The 14,217-nt window shown below is 46.3% G+C and overlaps 1 protein-coding gene across 1 annotated transcript in view; it reads right to left on the bottom strand.

The window, feature by feature from the left end:
- Positions 1 to 3,360: 3,360 nt before the first annotated feature.
- Positions 3,361 to 14,217, bottom strand: part of LOC148454308 (uncharacterized) — a 193,666-nt gene continuing 182,809 nt past the window's right edge. The window contains exons 9-11 of the mRNA XM_088461068.1: positions 4,577 to 4,744; positions 4,325 to 4,492; positions 3,361 to 4,240 (exon numbers count right to left, since the gene is read on the bottom strand). Of these exons, the coding sequence (XP_088317194.1) occupies positions 4,071 to 4,240; positions 4,325 to 4,492; positions 4,577 to 4,744 (506 nt within the window). The 3' untranslated portion in view covers positions 3,361 to 4,070. The remainder of the gene's footprint in view (positions 4,241 to 4,324; positions 4,493 to 4,576; positions 4,745 to 14,217) is intronic.

Below are 14,217 nucleotides of genomic sequence, written 5' to 3'. Positions count from 1 at the left end.
GAGACACAGTAATTTAGGACAAAATCTTTTATTGAGTAGTCACAATGCTGCTCTGTTGAGATCCCGGGCAGGTGGGTGGGGTTCAGTGATGAGTGGTGATGAGACTGGGGAGGTAGGTAGACCCTTTAAGGGGGCTCCTTCAGTGACCTTGCACGTCACCCCTGCTGGACCTATGGTCGACAATCTAGGAAGTCTCGGGGGGTGGGGGGATTTGCAGAGTGGGTTGGAACACCTGTGCGGTGTCCTGCATGCTGGTGTGAGTCTTGGCAGTACTTACCTACCGGTAGGTTTTTTGTTATGGTGATGTAGGTCGACGTTGCGGCCGTTGCAGAGAGGTTGGAAGCTGCAGGTTTGTTGGTGAGCTGGATCAGCGTGTTGCTGGTGTGCTGCAGGTGCACGGCTGTTCTGACTGGTCTGCGGAGGTCAGCGACCGGAGTATGCAGCTGAAGTTGGCTCTTGGTCATGCCGCTGGTGGTGTGGAGCCAGAGGTGTGGATGAGTGAGCCGCTGGGAGGCTGGGTTGCAGCGTGTGCTGGGACCACCCCTGGGCGGTGGTCTGCTGGGATACTGATTAAAAAAAAGCCAGGGAGGGGGGATGTGGAAAGTGTGACCGGGATGGAGCTGGTCGGACTTGCGGCCGGATGTGTGGGGTGCTCTTATCACTGACGGTCCCTCATGGAAATGGGGATCGACGGTGGAGACAACCCTGGCCAGGAATGAGTTGCTGAGCATGCCTGGGAGCAGGGGGGGAGAGAGGCTGGTCCGGGGTGGAGCCGGTCACTGGAGGTGTGAGAGGTGCGGACCAGCAGGTGGGTGGGCTGAGAGCTTTCTGCACTGGTGGTCCCTGGTGGGGATCTTTAGTGGAGGTCAGCCTGGATCAGTGTCGGGTTTTATGCGAGGGTCTCCAATGCATTTCGGCACAGGTGCCTTTTTCAAGGAGGGAGCGTTGCTTTTGAGTTTAGATGCGGAAAAGGCATTTGACACAGTGTCATGGGGTCATTTGCTTAAAATCTTTGATACAGAATTTTGGTAGACCTTTCTCGAAACTGTTCCGCTTTTTATATTGTTCTCCGATTACTATAATTAATGGCACCTGTAGTTCCCCCATTACAATGACGAGGGGCACTCGACAAGGTTGTCCTTTATCGCTATTATTTAATATAGCTTTGGACCCATTGCTACGTATTCTCCATTCCTGGACAGATTTTTAAGATATTATGGTGGGCTCCCAGGAGCTTAAAATCCAGGCCTTTGCTGACAACTTATTACTTTATATCTCGGATACAGAATGTACCCTACCCAAAATTTTGGAGAAATTGTCAGTTTGCTAGTTTCTGGCTTTAGTATTAATTCAGATAAGTCAGAGGTGCTATGCTTGGGTTCCACGGTGAAACCACATTGGGTTGACTTATATTCAATGGTGTGGGCTACTACTTCCCTTAGATATTAGAGAATTGAATTACCACGTTATATTGGGGAATTATATGATCTTAATATGATGTCGCTTATTCAAAAGGTAGAGGGTGAATTGTCCCGATGGCGTCACCTTATGTCCTATTTGGGTAGGATTCATTTATTAAAAATTATATCTTTCCCTAAACTCCTGTACCCCTTACAGATGTTGCCGATTTTGCTCTCACAGGTGAATGAAAAGTTTCTGTATAGAGCATTTCGGGACTTCATTTGGAAGAATAAATGTTCTCGAATTGGTTTGCTGAAGCTTCAACAAACCCAGGCTAATGGAGGGGTTCATTTACCTAATTTAAAACTATATATCCATGCCGGAGTTTTGAAATACATACGGGACTGGATGCACAGGACGGACCTATATACTGATTCAAAGCTAGATCAGTCTTTCCTACCTGATCAGCACTTACTGGTGTTCCTCCATTCCCATAAACAAGAATTATCTGAGGATATTATTAGTAATCCCCTACTGATGGTTGCATGGAGAGATTGGCACTTTGCTAGAAAGCAAAGGAATTTAACTTGTCACCATTCTCTCTTCTTCCTATTACTATTAAACTCTGAATTTCAAAATGGGGAGTCTTCTGCGCCTTTCTCATTATGGCCTGATAGGGGATCCCTTATGTCCGAGTATTGGTCGACACTGAAAACTGTCGGCCCTATCGGGTGGTGTAATTAGTGGATAAATATGGTTTACCTCAATCCCACTCTCTGGCGTTGTATCAGGCACAACACTATGTGAGTTCCAATATATACGGACTCTTTTCCCAGTAGATTGGACCAACTCTTTGGATCTATTATTAGCTAGACCTATGGGTGGACGAGGGGTAATTTCTCTCACTTATAAAATTCTTCAGATTCCTTTAGACCATTCTAAAATATCAACAGGGTTATCTACCTGGTGTACTGTATTCCCTCATATTACCATGGAAAGCCTGTTACGCTCATTCCTCTATTCTCAGTCAGTGCTCTCATCCAGCATGTATAGAGAAATGTTCTTTAACATTTTTCACAATGGGTATCTCTCCCCTCACCGCTGGTTCCTGATGGGATTGTCAGATACTAGTTTTTGTGCTAAATGTGGGGCTTCTGATGCAACCTTTATACATTGTATGTGGGATTGGCCCCTTATACGTAGATTTTGGTCATCGATCAACAGATTTGCATCTAGATGTTTGGTTATCTTCCGCTATCGGCGGAGTGGGCAATTTTGGGTATCCTGCCACCGTGTCTCGTGTAGGGGAGTTAGTAAAAAATTGTTATTGATTATATCAGCGGTGGCTCACAAATGTATATTACAGATGTGGACCCATGCAGATCCCCCATCTGTTTCTTTATTTTGGGCTAAATAATTTTTGCTTTTCAAATGGATTGGCTAGAAACCACATTGTTTAAGGAGAATAAGACAGCTGCTTTTTTTCAGCTGTGGGAAGGTTTTATAGACTCCTGTACGATGGCCTTACGGCGCCAAATATATTTATGTTTCCGAAATACTTCTTGGTATGAAACCCGATTTTACTGGATGATCCGTCCATTTTTTTGCCTGTTACAGGCTGAGATGGGATCTGTTTCTTTTTGGATCTCCTTTCCCTGTTTTATTTAATTGGATAATTTTTGGGGGATGAGCTGTTTAGATTATTATGAATAATATATGCCATTTTTTGGTTTTGAAGGAAATATTTTTCTGCATTTATATTGTATTATTCGTATACTATTACCCTTACTGGGTCTTTGATCCACTTATTATTTATTTTGTTTTCTGATGTATATGTACTGTGTTATTGCTCTGATGAATAAAATAAAATATATCACACATCTATCCCTGAGTGATGACAGCCCATTAATGTAACAAAAATAAAATATGACGTTATATAAAAGAAGAAGAACACTACAAGATATTACACTGCATTTATTCCACTATCAGTACATATTATAGCATCATCCTCTGTGCTCAGGAGAGGGATCATGATCTTACTATAGACATACACATAAACACAGAGACTCCACCCAGAGCACCAGGAACCCCCACATATAGGACAGTCCTTATTCCTCACACTTGTGGTGTCCTGGTGATGGCGCCACTAACCGAATAACAATTCTGGAAAACAAACCTATGACATTACAGTGATCATTTATGACATCACGTTTCTGAGCACCTGGCATCCTTGTATATCACTGGTTATTGCCGGTAGGGAGGAGACTTATGGGAGGAACGTGTTTGTCAGGTGTCAGACCAAATTTCACATTACAGGTCATTATGAATTTTACACAAGTCCCTGGAGCACTGTCCATGTTTTCCTGCACTCTTATTACTGCATGCATGAAAATGAGTGTATATTATCTTGTGAGATGGACAGTAACGGCATAAAAAATACAATGTGAAAAGTAGCACAAACCAGGCCAGCTCAGCCCTTTAAATAACAAAAATAAATGTGTGAAGAGGAGATTGAAGAGCCCATCTCAGGAAATATATTATGCATGAGATTTGCTCTTTAGATAAAATATTTTCACTATCAGACTTTCCCATTTAAATGTGTGTGAATAATAACCCACAAGATCTGACTTTAATGTAATTTCTCTCAAACCGAGCATGTAAATGGCCTCTCACCTGTGTGACTTCTCATGTATAACAAGATGTGATTTCTGTATAAAACATTTCCCACACACAGAACATGGAAATGGTTTCTCACCTGTGTGACTTCTCTGATGTATAACAAGAGATGATTTCCGTGTAAAACATTTCCCACACTCAGAGCATGGAAATGGTTTCTCACCTGTGTGAGTTCTCTGATGTCTAACAAGATCTGTTTTCAGTGTAAAATAGTTCCCACATTTAGTGCATGGAAATGGTTTCTCACCTGTGTGATTTCTCCGATGTCTAACTAGAGCTGATTTATGTGTAAACCATCTCCCACACTCAGAGCATGGAAATGGTTTCTCACCTGTGTGACTTCTCTCATGTATAGCAAGATGTGATTTCTGTATAAAACATTTCCCACACTCAGAGCATGGAAATGGTTTTTCGCCTGTGTGATTTCTCCGATGTCTAACTAGAGCTGATTTATGTGTAAACCATCTCCCACACTCAGAGCATGGAAATGGTTTCTCACCTGTGTGACTTCTCTCATGTATAGCAAGATGTGATTTCTGTATAAAACATTTCCCACACTCAGAGCATGGAAATGGTTTTTCGCCTGTGTGTCTTCTCTGATGTGTAACAAGGACTGATTTCAGTGTAAAACATTTCCCACACTCAGAGCATGAAAATGGTTTCTCACCTGTGTGAGTTCTCTGATGTCTAACAAGATCTGTTTTCAGTGTAAAATATTTCCCACATTTAGTGCATGGAAATGGTTTCTCATCTTTGTGACTTCTCTGATGTCTAACAAGAGCTGATTTCTGTGTAAAACATTTGCCACATTCAGGACATGAAAATGGCTTCACATGTATATTAGCTGGCTGATGGGCATTATGCTTTGTTTTCTTTGTAGAACATGTGGCATTTATATTATTGGGAAAAATACAGATGTCTAAGTTATCGGGAGAACATGACACATCAGAAGGCTGAGTTGACATATCTGTACTGTGGGGAATTGGAGAATCTCGTCTGATATCTTTTATTGCAGAATCTGGAGATATAATTAGATGCTCCTGCGATATATTCCTTCTGTTACAGCCACCTGTTGGGAATATAATAAATGTACGGTAACGAAATAAGGTTAATATATAAAAAAAAATCTAAGTGATGAATTTAAGACGTTTAAAAGGTACAATTTGTAAGTAACATTTCTCAAACTGTGCTCTCTCTCTCTCTACATGTGTGTGTCTGGTACATATTTTTTTTTAAATCTGTGCCTGTGCCAGAGTTTAATTTGTAATGTGAAAGGAGGGTGTAAATATGATAGAGTTGAAATATGATTTAAAATAATTAAACAATTGTTTGCATAATATAAAGGTGAAATAAAATACTGCTGCCTCCAGGACGACAGAACAGGTGCGCAACATCCATGAGATGTAATGAAAGAAAAGCTGCAACTGCAAATGCTTACTACGCCTGTGTAATAGTCACATTACCGCGCCTGTGTAATAGTCACATTACCGCGCCTGTGTAATAGTCACATTACCGCGCCTGTGTAATAGTCACATTACCGCGCCTGTGTAATAGTCACATTACCGCGCCTGTGTAATAGTCACATTAAGGCTCTGCATGTTCTCTGCACATTTATAGGAAATTTAGATTTCTTTCTGGGTCTGCATGAGACTCACAGGGCGCTGGTTTTATTAGAGTCGCAGTAACTGTATTTAAGTGACTTTTAAAATGAGACAGATTTTATTGATAATATGTTGATATTTACATGTTGCATTATATTGTGTTATTGTAGGTAAAGGTTTTATATCCTCAGTAAATAAATGTGCTAACTTATTACATATAATATCTTATGCTAATTAACGTCACTTTTTGTTAGGGCACACCCAGGGATCCCTATAAACGCCTAGAGTCTGGCCAGAGAGGTCGTCACTTATAGCAACTGCCTTTCCCATAGAGATTTGTATTCTCACAGATACTTGGATGTCCCCAGGTCTTATACTCAAGATAATAGGAGCTTATGATGGAAACTAGGTGGCAGCAGAGAGTAAGCTGAAGTGGGAAACAGGGTGCAATGAAACCAGAGCCAGGAGACCAGTGCTGAAAACCAGGAAGCAGAAGCTGAGACCAGGGTCAGCAAACAGGCAGAGAATGAACCAGGTACTGAGCTGGAAGGTCAGGAAATCAGGTCAGGAGCCAGGAACAGGGTGCAGGCAGTTCCGGGTGTTTAGGAACAAGCAGGAGGCACACAAAGGCAGGAATAGATGCAGGGGAGTCAGGATTCCAGTAACAGGCAGGAGGTATCAGGGAGCAGGTCAGCACCCAGGGCAGACAGGACGCTATAACAGAGAGGCTAAGTCCTCACTGCCTCTCACCTAAGCAGACACCCAATCAGCATGCCCGCTGGTACAAGCCCCCTAATCTACGTCAACACACTGCAGTTGCCGGGCTGTAAAGGGAAACAGCCAGGCAACGAGCCAGAACCAGAAGGCAGGGCAGCCAGCGTGATGACATCATGCAGCGTCCTGGTAGCCTAGCAACGGCCAGAACAAGGCGGGACTGTGTGAGCCGTTGCGGAGATTATATGAGTTTGGAGGTTATATGATGAATATACAATACTGTGCTAAAGTTTTAGGCAGGTGTGGAAAAAATGCTGCAAAGTAAGAATGATTTCACAAATATAAGTGTTATTAGTTTATTTCTATCAATTAACAAAATGCAAAATGAATGAACAGAACAGAAATCTAAATCTACTCAATATTTGGTGTGACCACCCTTTGCCTTCAAAACTGCATCAATTCTTCTAGGAACTCGGCAGGGAGGTTGTTCCAAACATCTTGGAGAACCACAGATCTTCTGTGGATGTAGCGTGCTCATATCCTTCTGTCTCCTCATGTAATCCCAGACAGACTGGATGATGGTGAGATCAGGGCTCTGTGGGGGCCATATAATCACACTTCCAGGACTCCTTGTTCTTCTTTATGCTGAAGATAGTTCTTACTGACAATGGCTGTATGTTTGGGGCCGCTGTCCTGCTGCAGAATACAATTGGAGCCAATCAGACGCCTCCCTGATGGTATTGCATGATGGATAATTACCAGCCTGTATTTCTCAGAGATGATCATTATCACCTGTTGGTATGATTGTTTAATCATACACCTGACTATAATCATATAAAATCTCTGACTTTGTGCAAGTGTACCTAGAAGAAATGATGCTGTTTTGAAGGCAAAGGGTGGTCACACTAAGGAATCGGTATTGAATACCGCCGGCAGCGCCTGGCCGACAGATGAGCAGAGCCTGGCAGCAGAAGCTAACCTAACCCCCTAACCCTCTTTAGGGGTGCCTAACCCTAACCTCCCCCGCAAGTGCCTAACCCTAAGTCCCCCCCGAGGGTGCCTACCCCTAACCCTCCCTCCCCCTAGCCTAACCCTACGTCCCCCCCGGGTGCCCTAAACCTAACCCTCCCCCGCCGCAGCTGCCCGCTCGCGGCGCCCGGCATCCCCTCGATCGGGATGCCGAGCGCCGGTCTCCCGGCGTTGGGGAAATGTCAGGCGTCTACATCTAGACACCCAGCATTTCACCCTCACCGGGATATTACAGTCGGGAAGCCGGCTGCCGGTATTAAGGCAGCCGGTTTCCCGATTGTATACCCACACTAAATACTGATTTGATTTAGATTTCTCTATTGTTCATTCACATTGCATTTTATTAATTAATAAAAATAAACTAATAACATTTCTATTTCTGAAAACTTTCTTACTTTGCAGCATTTTATCCACACCTGCCTAAAACTTTTGCACAGTATTCTATATGGAGTTTCTCCCAAAACTACACACACACGTTCTCACTAGGAGACCCTGTAAAATACAAATAACAGAGCACAAACAGCTATCACCAACAGTGACCAAGGATCTAGGCATTCAGATGCATCATTTGAACTTTCCAATCAGATCTTGTGAATGGTGATTGCCATGTTTTAGGACCTGTTATATTGACTGTATTATAATTCCTCTATGACGTGTATCATTATAATCCTGTATTTCATACAAACACACACACACTGACATGATGTGAGGGGGAGAGCAGGAGAATAATAGGGGCCGATGGCTCCTGATGTATGAGATACACCAGAGAGTGTGGGGAGGAGACTGGTCAGTTCTCTGGGCTGGTAACACACAGTGACATGATGTGAGGGAGAGAGCAGGAGTATAATAGGGGCCGATGGCTCCTGATGTATGAGATACACCAGAGAGTGTGGGGAGGAGACTGGTCAGATCTCTGGGCTGGTAACACACAGTGACATGATGTGAGGGGGAGAGCAGGAGTATAATAGGGGCTGATGGCTCCTGATGTATGAGATACACCAGAGAGTGTGGGGAGGACTGGTCAGATCACTGGGCTGTAACACACATTGACATGATGTGAGGAGGAGAGCAGGAGTATAATAGGGGCTGATGGCTCCTGATGTATGAGATACACCAGAGAGTGTGGGGAGGAGACTGGTCAGATCTCTGGGCTGGTAACACAGAGTGACATGATGTGAGGGGGAGAGCAGGAGTATAATAGAGGCTGATGGCTCCTGATGTATGAGATACACCATAGTGTGTGAGGAGGAGACTGGTCAGATCTCTGGACTGGTAACACACAGTCACATGATGTGAGGAGGAGAGCAGAAGTATAATAGGGGCTGAGGTCTCCTGATGTGTGAGATACACCAGAGAGTGTTGGGAGGAGACTGGGCAGATCTCTGGGCTGGTAACACACAGTGACATGATGTGAGGAGGAGAGCAGGAGTATAATAGGGGCTAATGGTTCCTGACTCCCCCACTGAGCAGATACATTTCCCTCATTAGTTTGTACTGACACAGAAGGGTGCAGGATTAGAGATTGCTGTAGTGACTGAACAAGGAGAATAAGTGACTCTTTTCTGTAGTAAGTGATTATTACTCACCTGTGCTGATATCTGTAGGGATTTCCTCCTCCTCACACTGCTGATCACCCCTCACATACGTCTCCTTTTCTCCCTCTATATCTTCTGCCTTTATATCAGTCACATATGTCTCCTTTTCTCCCTCTGTAACTTCTGCTTTATTATCAGTCACATACGTCTCGTCTTCTTCTATAACTTTTGCCTTATCACTAACATACGTCTCTTCTTCTCCCTCTGTATCTTCTGCCTTCATATCAGTCACATACGTCTCTTCTTTATCCTCTGTATCTTCTGTCTTCATATCAGTCACATATGTCTCTTCTTCTCCATCTATATCTTCTGCCTTCATATCAGTCACATACGTCTCTTCTTCTCCCTCTATATCTTCTGCCTTCATATCAGTCACATACGTCTCTTCTTCTGTAGGGATTTCCTTCTCCTTACACTGCTGATCATGCATCATATACATTTCTTCTTCTCCCTCTGTATCTTCTGCCTTTATATCAGTCACATATGTCTCTTCTTCTCCCTCTGTATCTTCTGCTTTGTTATCAGTCGTATACATCTCTTCTTTATCTTCCTCTTTAATATCAGCAAAATCTTCACTCTAAATGACCCATAAAAAATAATGTCTGATTTCATTTAGACCACAGGTTCTCAAACTCGGTCCTCAGGACCCTAAACAGTGCATGGTTTCCATGTCTCCTCACATAATCACAAGTTAAATAATTAGCTCCACCTGTGGATCTCTTAAAATGTGGCAGTGACTAATGAATACACCTGTGCACCTGCTGGGTGACCTGGAAAACGTGAACTATTTGGGGTTCTCAGGACAGAGTTTGAGAACCACTGATTTAGACTAAACAGTATAATATCAGTGTATAAGGCACACATTGCTGCTCTACAGATCATTTAGAGAAAGTCACTGTAGTATATTGGCTAGACCCTAAATCCCATCTACCTGATGCTCCTGTGGGGTCCTGCGATTCTCCTCTGTACAATCCTGTGAATACAAAGGACAGGAACATCTCTCTGGGGTATTTCTGTTACTGGGTCCATCTGTAGGAGACACAAAGTGACTGAGTACATTGTATATATGTGATTATCACATGACATATATATAGGAACCCCCATATCTCCTCTACCCTGTACAATAAATTACAGTCTCCTCTTACCTGGTGATTCGCGGGGCCGGTGATTCTCTATCATCACGTCCTTGTACAGACCCCTACGTTCCTCTATATACTCCCCCTCCTGCATGGAGACATAGACAGTGACATTCTGACACCTTATAGTAATCTGACACACACAATGATACAGTCATCAACCAGACACATCCCCTGGTGTTACTGTATAATGTCCCCTTCCCAGCAGTCACCTCTGCAGTCAGCAGCTGAATGATCTTGTTGGCGAGTTCCATGATCTTCTGGTTATTGTCTGTCTCATGTATCAGTGAGTGAGGTGGAGGCACCGTGATGGGGCTCATTGTCCTACTCAGTCCTCCTGATACAAGGGGACAGCTGCTGGGTGTCTCACAGTCACCGAATGTCTTCTTCACTACTGTGTAATCCTGTGTATTGGGGAGACACTAAATATCACTGCATACAGTCCCAGATATCACTGTAACAGTCCCAGATCCCCTCACCTCCCCAGTCATCTCTGTATTATTACTATAGATATAAGTGATGTCACTGTGACACTCCCAGATCCCCTCACCTCCCCAGTCATCCCTGTATTATTACTATAGTTATAAGTAATGTCACTGTGACACTCCCAGATCCCCCTCATCTCCACCAGTCATGTCCCTGTATTATTACTAGAGATATAAGTGATGTCACTGTGAAACTCCCAGATCCTCTCACCTCCCCAGTCATGTCCCTGTATTATTATTATAGATATAAGTGAAGTTACTGTGAAACTCCCAGATCCTCTCACCTCCCCAGTCATGTCCCTGTATTATTACTATAGATATAAGTGATGTCACTGTTACACCCCCAGATCCCCTCACCTCCCCAGTCATGTCCCTGTATTATTACTATAGATATAAGTGATGTCAGTGTGACACTCCCAGATCCCCTCACCTCCCCAGTCATGTCCCTGTATTATTACTATAGATATAAGTGATGTCACTGTGACACTCCCAGATCCCCTCACCTCCCCAGTCATGTCCCTGTATTATTACTATAAATATAAGTGATGTCACTGTGACACTCCCAGATCCCCTCACCTCCCCAGTCATGTCCCTGTATTATTACTATAGATATAAGTGATGTCACTGTGACACTCCCAGATCCCCTCACCTCCCCAGTCATGTCCCTGTATTATTACTATAGATATAAGTGATGTCACTGTGACACTCCCAGATCCCCTCACCTCCCCAGTCATGTCCCTGTATTATTACTATAGATATAAGTGATGTCACTGTGACACTCCCAGATCCCCTCACCTCCCCAGTCATGTCCCTGTATTATTACTATAAATATAAGTGATGTCACTGTGACACTCCCAGATCCCCTCACCTCCCCAGTCATGTCCCTGTATTATTACTATAGTTATAAGTAATGTCACTGTGACACTCCCAGATCCCCCTCATCTCCACCAGTCATGTCCCTGTATTATTACTAGAGATATAAGTGATGTCACTGTGAAACTCCCAGATCCACTCACCTCCCCAGTCATGTCCCTTTATTATTACTATAGATATAAGTGATGTCACTGTGACACTCCCAGATCCTCTCACCTCCCCAGTCATGTCCCTGTATTATTACTATAGATATAAGTGATGTCACTGTGACACCCCCAGACCCTCTCACCTCCCCAGTCATGTCCGTGTATTATTACTATAGATATAAGTGATGTCACTGTGACACTCCCAGATCCCTTCACCTCCCCAGTCATGTCCCTGTATTATTACTATAGATATAAGTGATGTCACTGTGACACTCCCAGATCCCTTCACCTCCAGAGTCATGTCCCTGTATTATTACTATAGCAGGGTTCGCAAAATACGCGATATAGCGCGTTTTTACGCGCTATAGGGAGTTGTGGACCCGATTTTAAAAATTCAGCGGGTCCTGCAGGACGCGCTGTGTGGGGCTATGCTGGATGCAGCAGCCTATCACCGCTGGCGGCATCTTTTCAACCAATAGCCACCGGCGTCTCCTCAGTCACCGCCGTGTGGCGTCCGCTCTGGCCACGCCCACTGCCCGGGAGCAGCAGCAGCGAGGCAGCGTCCAGTCCTTGACATGTGGTCGGCAGAGCGGCTGCATAAAAATGCAATAGTGGGCGCTGCGCGGCTGCCGGGAGACACCCAGGGCCGCCAGGTGTGTTTGGGGGACCTGCCTCTGGGGAGGGGGAGTTGCCAGGCGGCTGTCCATACACGCCGGCCCGGCAGCATGGAGTGACTTCTGTGACAGGCAGCGTAGCAGACCATCAGATTAGCTGCCTGTCACTACAGTGCACCGGCCGTGCGGAGCTCAGTGTGGTGAGCAGGGAATGTCCAGAGACTGCTCACCACACCGATGTACAAAGTGCTGCAGAGCCGACTGAAAGCTCCCCGCAGCCAGTGCACTGTAATGACAGGCAGCCGATCCGATGTCACTGCTGCCAGGCCCTGGGGAGTATGGAGAGCTGCCCCCAACACACGCACATATATATATATATATATATACACACACACACACACACACACACATACGACCTCTGCCCCAGCCTCCAATGTGTCCCTCTGTCCCAGCTTCCAATGTGTGCCTCTGTCCAGTGCCCCAGCCCCTAATGTGTTCCTCTGTCCAGTGCCCAGCCCCCAATGTGTCCCTGTCCAGTGCCCCAGCCCCCAATGTGTCCCACTGTCCAGTGCCCCAGCCACCAATCTGTCCATCTGTCCAGTTCCCCAGCCCCCAATGTGTCCCTCTGTCCAGTGCCCCAGCCACCAATCTGTCCATCTGTCCAGTTCCCCAGCCCCCAATGTGTGTCTGCCCAGTGCCCCAGACTCCCATGTGTATCTCTGTCCAGTGCCCCAGCCCCCAATGTGTGTCTCTGTCCAGTGCCCCAGCCCCCAATGTGTATCTCTGTCCAGTGCCCCAGCCCCCCATGTGTGTCTCTGTCCAGTGCCTCAGGCCCCCATGTGTATCTCTGTCCAGTGCCCCAGCCCCCATGTGTATCTCTGTCCAGTGCCCCAGCCCCCAATGTGTATCTCTGTCCAGTGCCCCAGCCCCCAATGTGTCCCTCTGTTCAGTGCCCCAGCCCCCATGTGTATCTCTGTCCAGTGCCCCAGCCCCCATGTGTATCTCTGTCCAGTGCCCCAGCTCCCATGTGTATCTCTGTCCTATGCCCCAGCCCCCATGTGTATCTCTGTCCAGTGCCCCAGCTCCCATGTGTATCTCTGTCCAGTGCCCCAGCTCCCATGTGTATCTCTGTCCAGTGACCCAGCCCCCAATGTGTCCCTCTGTCCAATGCCCCAACCCCCATGTGTCCCTCTGCCCAGTGCCCCAGTCCCCAATGTGTCCCTCTGCCCAGTGCCCCAGTCCCCAATGTGTCCCTCTGTCCAGTGCACCAGCCCCCAATGTGTATCTCTGTCCAGTGCCCCAGCCCCCATGTGTGCCTCTGCCCCAGCCGCCAATGTGTGTCTCTGTCCAGTGCCCCAGCCCCCAATGTGTCCCTCTGCCCAGTGCCCCAGCCCCCATGTGTGCCTGCCCAGTGCCCCAGTCCCCATGTGTCCCCCTGTCCAGTGCCCCAGCCCCCAATGTGTCTCTCTGTCCAGTGCCCCAGCCCCCATGTGTGCCTCTGTCCAGTGCCCCAGTCCCCATGTGTCCCACTGTCCAGTGCCCCAGCCCCCAATGTGTCCCTCTGTCCAGTGCCCCAGCCCCCAAGGTGTCCCTCTGTCCAGTTCCCCAGCCCCCAATGTGTGTCTCTGTCCAGTGCTCCAGCCCCCAATGTGTGTTGCTATCCAGTGCCCCAGCCCCCTGTGTCGCTGCCCAGTGCCCATGTGTGCCTCTGCCCCAGCCCCCATGTGTGCCTCTTCCCTAGCCCCCATGTGTGGCTCTGCCCCAGCCCCCCCTGTGTGCCTCTGCCCACCCTCCCCATATATGCCTCTGCCCACCCAGCCTTTGTGAGCATCTGCCCACTTACCCCTATCTGTGTGCCTCTGATTGGGGAGGCCTACTATACTGGCCCCACATATTCTGATGTAAGCCTGCCTGCACCCACAGTGCTGCATCCTTTGTAGTTTGGCA

Source organism: Taudactylus pleione, unplaced genomic scaffold (assembly GCF_031769625.1).
Source record: "Taudactylus pleione unplaced genomic scaffold, aTauple2 ptg001010l, whole genome shotgun sequence".
NCBI classification, from domain to species: Eukaryota; Metazoa; Chordata; class Amphibia; order Anura; family Myobatrachidae; genus Taudactylus; species Taudactylus pleione.
The sequence above is the reverse complement of the archived record's forward strand: the minus strand, read 5'-3'. Positions and strand labels throughout refer to the sequence as shown.